The following is a 7,341-nucleotide window of genomic DNA, read 5'->3' as shown; positions in this document are numbered from 1 at the left end:
AAGGCACCACCGGGGACTCTTAAGGCTGGAGGAGGACCTACAGGAGCTCGAGGGGCGGGCCTCTGGCTTGGGGGCGGGATCAAGGGAGGGACCTCGCCGAGTTCCACGGCTGCGCGCGCCACGTCTCCCTTAGCGAGTGTATTGGGGAGAGGCAGAGGGAGGGAAAAACCGAGTGGGGCGGGAACTATTTCTTCTCGCGAGATCTGGCGACGGCAGCGGCAGTGGCGGCGGCGTGTCCGTGAGAGTAGCGTGGGGGCGGGGAGGAGAGGCGGCGGCGGCGGCGTCCGAGCTACGCCACACAGGGCCGGGGTGTTGGGTGCTGGAGATCAGAGCGGGGTCGTGGCGGCGGCGGTGAGGACAGAGCGGCGGAGGGGGGGGTGCCATGGCGGGACAGCAGTTCCAGTACGATGACAGCGGGAACACCTTCTTCTATTTCCTCACCTCATTCGTGGGGCTCATCGTGATCCCGGCCACATACTACCTCTGGCCCCGCGACCAGAACGCCGGTGAGTCCTGCCGGCAGCTGCCCGCGGACCCGCGCAGGCCCCGCCGGCCCCTGTGGGCCGCGCCGCCCCCGTCCGCTCCAGCCTAGCCCAGCCCCCAGCGTCCGGGTGATACAGCCCGCCCAGCCGAGCCTCGAGTCCAGGCGTCCGCCTCTGGCGGGGCCCGGGCTCGGCGGTGTTTCCCTGGTTCCTCTCCGGGCTCCTCTCCACCCTTGTTTCATTGTCCTTTTCAGGAGTTTCGCTTCGCACCCTCTCCCCCATTGTTCTGGACGCTCCTTGCAGCCTCCTCCTGCTTCTTTGTCTTCTCTGCCTCTGATTTTATTGGTTATTTTTCTATATGGAGGGAGCAGGATGGGTTGGGGAGGATGGGAATTGGGAGGTGAGAGAAGAGTTGGCAAAGGAGGAAGCCGAACGTGCAGGCACAACTCCGAGCCCCCAAGCCACGGCCCTCTACCCTCACACCCCCGTTTCTCTGCTGCAGCTGCCGTTACAGATGTTTTGGGCACTGTCTGAGCTGGATGGCATGTTTAGGACTCCTAACTGAGCTCACCGACCGCCCCTCCCCCCGTGCCTTTCCCCTGTTGCTTTTTCATTTGTTCACTCATGCTGTGGGGTTGGAAGCAATGCTGTTATTCCCCTTAGCAAAAATAGGCTGTTCTCTATTTCCTTCTCTTTGGAGTTTCCTGTTTATTGAGGAAAAGTGCAAGAATGAAGGATTGAGTGTGTAGGTAGTGCATCTCGTTGGTGGTTGTGAGGTACCTGGTCCATTTGCTTTTAGTTCTAAATCTTTTCTCATTAAACACATGGGATTAGAACATAGAATAATAGAGATTCTTTTCGAGGCATTTTATGTTGCGCTGTACTAGGATATATGGCAAGTGATATTCTTGAAGCTGATGGAACTGCCAGGCCCTAATAGGTTATTTAACTAGTAGTTTTTGAGTAATAACATTTAGGGAAAGCTTTCAATTTCATAGGAGCTATGCTAACTTGATTAAACGTTTTCCTTCAAGTTCAGTGTGATGGAAGTCTAGGTTGTCCACGTTGTATACTGTATTTGGGGGCAGTTGTTAACAGTGAAGCATTTAATCAGCTCAGAACTTTTTATGCTTTAAGACTCCATGTTCTGTAAAATTCTTGAATTACATCATGGAATTAAATTGAATTTAGGATAAATAGCAAAGGATTCCATCTTTTTGTACATTTGATGGTAAGTTTAAATATCCATTGGGTGCAAAATCTGCCCAAAGTTATCAGTTTTCTTACTTTGTGGATAGTTTATGAAAGTTGGATTTTGGACTGTTGTGCCTTAGTTTCCTGTGTATTTAAATTATCTGGGTTCTTTGGACAGTGGTTGTATATGAATGATGAAGTCTTAATACTGTAATGGTTTCCCTTATCTGCCAAACCTAGGCCAATCTAATTTTATTTTGAGTGAAAAGTGAACTTCTGAGTACAGTGGTTTATTTTCACTTACTATCCCTATGTGTGCAACTGGTTGTGTGGAAGACAGAAGGGTATTGGGAGAGAGGTAGGTTTGGATAGAATGTGTTTCGAGAAGCTGCTGATTTCAGAAATTAGTCATTTTAATCTACACTGGACTTTTGAAATTTGAAAGTCCTATTTTCATGGTCGGTTTTGTATTATAAAATTTGCCTGATAACTTACAGGCAAGTTATACTTGAGCTGCTTCAGCATATAGTTAGTTGGTCTTTGGAAAGGTGGTAGGGAATTAATAGTGACTATTTAAGTTATGGATTTCAAATGTCACTTTATTTAATCCTGTTGAAAACACAATGAAGTAGGTACTGTTATTATCATCTCTATCCTTATGTGAAGAAACTGCAGTTTAGAAAGCTTAAGTAACTTTCTCCTTTGTGGCAGAACCTGGTCTGCTTAGCTTCAAAGTCCTCTGTTGTCTCCAAATTGCTAGAGAGAAAGGTGTTGATTTGTCCTTTCTTTACATCTGGCTCTCTGCCTCAAGCTTGCCTTAGTCAGTAAATGTGTACATGTTAATAACGTATTTTTTTGGTCTTGCTCAAAATTGCACTGTGAAAATTAAGGTGGATGCTTAAAATGCTATTCTCATCATCATGAAAATTGGTGGACATCACTTGGGCTATTTTTTATTTTTGTGTTTCTACCGTAATTTGAGTTGTTTCTTTAGAACTACAGTGGTATTAAAGGGATGTTTTTATTATAGGGACTTTTTTCCTGAAGTTCAGTTTGCAGTGTCTTGGGTATCAAAGAGAAATCTTGGAATTATTGCTTCACCTAAAGCTCTGAAAGTTTTTCTTCAGATGTTTGCAGCAAAATAATTTGGTGACTTGTATCAACAGGTGGCTACTTACAATCTTTATTCTTCTCACTTAGAAAATAGTATTAATATAGCATATTAATTTAGAATACTAATTTGTTTGATGATTGGTGTTGTAGATCCTCAAGGGCTTGTAAAGATAGAGACACTGTACTGTGTTTCTAAAAGCTGAAAAATTCTGAAATATGTATTTCCTCAAGGGTTTTGAATAAAGGATATGGACCTGTAGTAGTATTTTTGATTAACACAACAGGATATTTTTATATTTGATTTTGAAGCTTACTGTATTTCATTTTCCTGTGAAACTGCAAGTAGCCAGATGTAAAAATGTAGGCATATGAGTTTGAATTTCAGAGTTCTTATGGCATTCTTGACTTTTCAGGGATACTCTCTGCAGGAAAGTATGAAAATGTTTTCTTTGCCAGCATTTCTACATTAAAGTTCAGGTTAATTTTCGTTTTGTTTTTCAAGATGATGATACACGTGGGTCTTTTAGTTTCAAGGTTTATGCTTGTTTCAGTGTTGCTTTTCTTGAATTATTGGGCTCTTGGGTCCATTAGAAATTATGGCACCATTTCACAGATGGTAAAATCTATGGTTTGAGAGATAGAAGTAGCTTGGTCATTGGCATATTTGATATGTTAATTGAAGTTCCTCTGTTATCCAGAACACTAATGGAATCCTTTAGCCTTGATTGTTGTCTAATCTATTGGGCTAAGTGCACTCACAGTTAATACCCCTTTTAGTAGTTGCGGAGTCCTATTTATTTTACTCTCCTGGTTGTTTGCAAATGTGTTGAGTAAGTTGACTGAATACTTTTTCAGACCATTATGGACAAAAGCTCTGCATGAAGTAATAACAGAGGGTTTAGATTTCCTTAGAACAGTGGTTCTCAGCCCTGGCTACACATTAGAATCACTTGGGGAGCTTTAAAAAAAAAAAACAAAAACTTATACCCATCCCCAGATATCTGATGTAATTGGTCTGGAGTAGGTGCTGTGTATTGGTTATTTTTAAAGGTCCCTATGTGATGTAAATGGTAGCTAGCAAAGAGAACTTCCTTAGTACTCGTCTTTTGCTGGAGTTGTCATTTTGGGAGATGGTGTATTTCTTTTGATATGTGCTCTTTGCTAAAAAACAACCACTAATGTTTTAGCCTTTTTGTTTTACATAGCTAAGAAGCACTTCCTGAAGAACAGTGCTGTAAAGTTCTTGTAGTTGAAAGCCGAATATATTTGTTAAAACAGTGTTGGGGCACCTGGGTGGCTCAGTTGGTTCAGTGTCCGACTTCAGCTCAGGTCATGATCTCACAGCTTTTGAGTTGGAACCCCGCGTCAGGCTCTGTGTTGACAGCTCGGAGCCTGGAGCCTGGAGCCTGTGTCTCCCTCTCTCTCTGCCCCTCTCCTGCTCACGCTGTCTCTCTATCAAAAATAAACAAACATTAAAATAAATAAAACAATGTTAATAATACAGGTTTACAGTGGTATTTAACAAGAAAAAAATAACTGCTTGTAAATATTAGAATTTCAAATAATCAAGAACATGCTTTTATCTGTTCCATAGATGAAGGCTTATTGATCCTTTGAATTGAGATAAAATATATCATTATCTTTTCCAGGTTATTGTTTCTTTAATTTCTTGACCTTATTTTTTTAAAACTTATTTGACCTTACTCCTTGATCTTACTGTTTCAAAACTGTCTGGTTTTGAAACCTGGATCTGCTGCTTTACTAACAGTGTGATCTTGGGCAAGTTATTTAACTTCTATATATTTTAGTTCACTCATCTGTAAAATAGAGACAGTAGTTATTTATTTTACAGAATTAATTCAGGAGTAAACAAATAGATATACTGCACTCAGGTTTTTTTCCCCATGGTTTTGAAAGGATGAGTAAAACTTAAAAAAAAAGTTATGTTTCTTTATTTTTCTTTGCTTTCTCCCTCTCAGACAGTGTGCAAGTGATTCAACTCTCTGACTTGGGAATGTGAATAGGAGTCCATTTTTAGTGCTCCGTAGTATAGTAAGAAAACTCTGAATTTGGAAAGTTAGAAGTTCTGGCTTTAAGTTCCAGCTTTGTTCCTATTTTGTTATTTCTGAACTCAACCCCATTTTCTAGGCATAATAATAATATGCCCTATAAGAAGTGATTCTCAGAAGCAAAGAAATAAAATGCACATAAACATGCCCACAAAACTAAACACAGTGTAGACATTCCTTCATTTGATAGGTATTTATAGAGGATTAACTATGTGCTAGATACTGCTTCTAGGTGATGGATCAGATTTTTAAGTGCATAGAACTTTTTTCTTACTAGGTTGTATATACCCAGTACAGAAAAGCACACACACAAAGAAAGCAGAACAAAAATTGCTTGTAATCGCATCACCCAGAGGTAATTAAACATTTCGGTGTGTGCACCTCCCCCTTTTCTTCCTCTTCTGGGGATGACTGTAGACATGGTCCTTCCTCTTGTTGCGGAAGGCCCTACACCCCCTTCCAGCCTGAGACAGATAATTGTGATTCTCATCTCAGCTCTGCTGCTGTTCATTTGAATGTTTGCTAGCACAAGGCAAGTAGTGCTGAATGCACTCATAATAGCACTTTGAGCCAGACTCAGGTATTATCCCAATTTTACTAATAGGAAAACTAAGTCCTAGAGGAGGAAAGTTTATCTAAAGCCGTATAGCTTCTAGCTGGAAGATTGGGTGTTGGATCCAAAACCGTCTTAATGCTAGAGCTTCTCTTGTTAGCCATTACTCTTGTACTGCCTCCTGTAATATAACACACGATAGTAAGTATTGAAATGGTAAGTGGAAAGTGCTGTGAGAGCACAAAGGAAGAAATGAATAATTCTGTTTCTGGATTTGGGTATTTCATGCAGAGGAGGTTGTTTGAGATGGGTCATAAAGGGTCAGTGGGGGAAATGTATCCCTTAGGTAGGAGAAAGTATATGCAAAAGCATGGAGATGTTTAATAAGTGGTAGAGATTTGCTGTGTTCTTAAAAGTAAATCAGCCATCTTAGGACTCTTATACTTTATTTTGTAATTTTTTGGGTAAACAGTGGAAGTTTTTAAATAGTTCATGACATGGTCAGTTTGCCATTTTAGGAAGCTTATACTTTATCCTGTAAGTTATTGGATAAACAGTGGAGTTTTTAGAGTAGGGTAATGCCTTGGTCAGTTTTGCTCTTGTGGAGCATTGTGTGGAGAATGATTTGGCAGAAGAGGATGGGAGGTTGATGGGTGGGGAAGAACTAGGTAGAGAAGGAGACCATTTCAGAGGCTGATTAGTCCACTGAAATGTCAGGATGTAGGGGAATGGGTAGATTAGAAAGAGAACTCTAAGATAGCTTGGACTACTTATAGAATGTAAAAGTACGTTGGAGGGAATTAAAGTGGAGTGCAGATTTTGAATTTTCACTTATTTCTCCCTCCCTCTCTCTCTCTTTTTAAAAAAATTTTATTTATTTATTTTGAGAGAGACAGAGACAGCAACGAGGGGGAGGGGCAGAGAGAGGGAGAGAGAGAATTCCAAGCAGGCTCTGCACTGTCAACACAGAGCCTGATGCAGGGCTCAAACCCAGGAACTGTGAGATCTTGCATGACCTGAGCCGAAACCAAGAATCAGATGCTTAACTGACTAAACCACCCAGACACCCCTGTTTCTCCCTCTCTTAAAAGCTGTTTGGTGGGGCACCTGGGTGGTTCAGTTGGTTAAGCCTCCAACTTTGGCTCAGGTCATGATCTTCTGGCTGGTCAGTTCAAGCCCCGTGTCGAGCTCTGTTCTGACAGCTCAGAGTCTGGAGCTTGCTTCGGATTCTCTGTCTCCCTGTCTCTCTGCCCCTCCCTGTCTCATGCTCTTTCTCTTCTTCAAAAATAAACATTAAAAAAAAAACAAAAAACAAACCCTGGTGATTGGCCCAATAATAACCTACTTTTATCAGTTCAGTTTTGGGATTGAGTGCAGGGAAAAGGGTGGGGATGATCATTTTTATTTCAAATGAAATATTTCAATTGAAAATTATCTATTGATTTATCTAGGTTTCTAATTATAGTGGAGTTGATTATTTCAGTCTGTTGAATGGAATTTAGCAGAAAAAACTGGCTCATATAGCTTTGTGTTCACAGGAGTATATTTTATGAGCATTCATATTTAATTTAGAACATATAGTCTTTTTAAGACTTTAGATCTTGAAGGGATATTAGACATCTGAGAAGTTTGAGTCATTTTAAAATAAAGTCATTTCCCTCTGATCTATCCTGACAGAAAGGGGAATCAGACATGTACGCTTAAGTCCTACACAGCAGAGGAAACCAGCTGGGACCTTGGCATAATGAATTATAGTGCAGCATTTAGGCTTTGTAGATGTGGTGACAAACATTGGATTAGTAAATGCATTGTTGCAGTTGTTTTTATTTAAAGGTCATACTGCATACTTGCTTCATCTTGGAAGAACCTGAAAAACAAAGATAGTCCTATTTTCATTTTCTCGGATATTTGTTCCCTTAGTCATACTTTT

At 41.0% G+C, this 7,341-nt stretch overlaps 1 protein-coding gene across 1 annotated transcript in view; it reads left to right on the top strand.

Annotated features, from left to right (window-relative positions):
• Positions 1-222: 222 nt before the first annotated feature.
• SEC63 (SEC63 homolog, protein translocation regulator) overlaps positions 223-7,341 on the top strand; it is a 76,287-nt gene continuing 69,168 nt past the window's right edge. The window contains exon 1 of the mRNA XM_030316076.2: positions 223-506. Within this exon, the coding sequence (XP_030171936.1) occupies positions 383-506 (124 nt within the window). The 5' untranslated portion in view covers positions 223-382. The remainder of the gene's footprint in view (positions 507-7,341) is intronic.

The sequence above is a fragment of the Lynx canadensis genome, chromosome B2 (assembly GCF_007474595.2).
Source record: "Lynx canadensis isolate LIC74 chromosome B2, mLynCan4.pri.v2, whole genome shotgun sequence".
NCBI classification, from domain to species: Eukaryota; Metazoa; Chordata; class Mammalia; order Carnivora; family Felidae; genus Lynx; species Lynx canadensis.
This window is presented reverse-complemented; position numbering and strand designations above follow the sequence as displayed.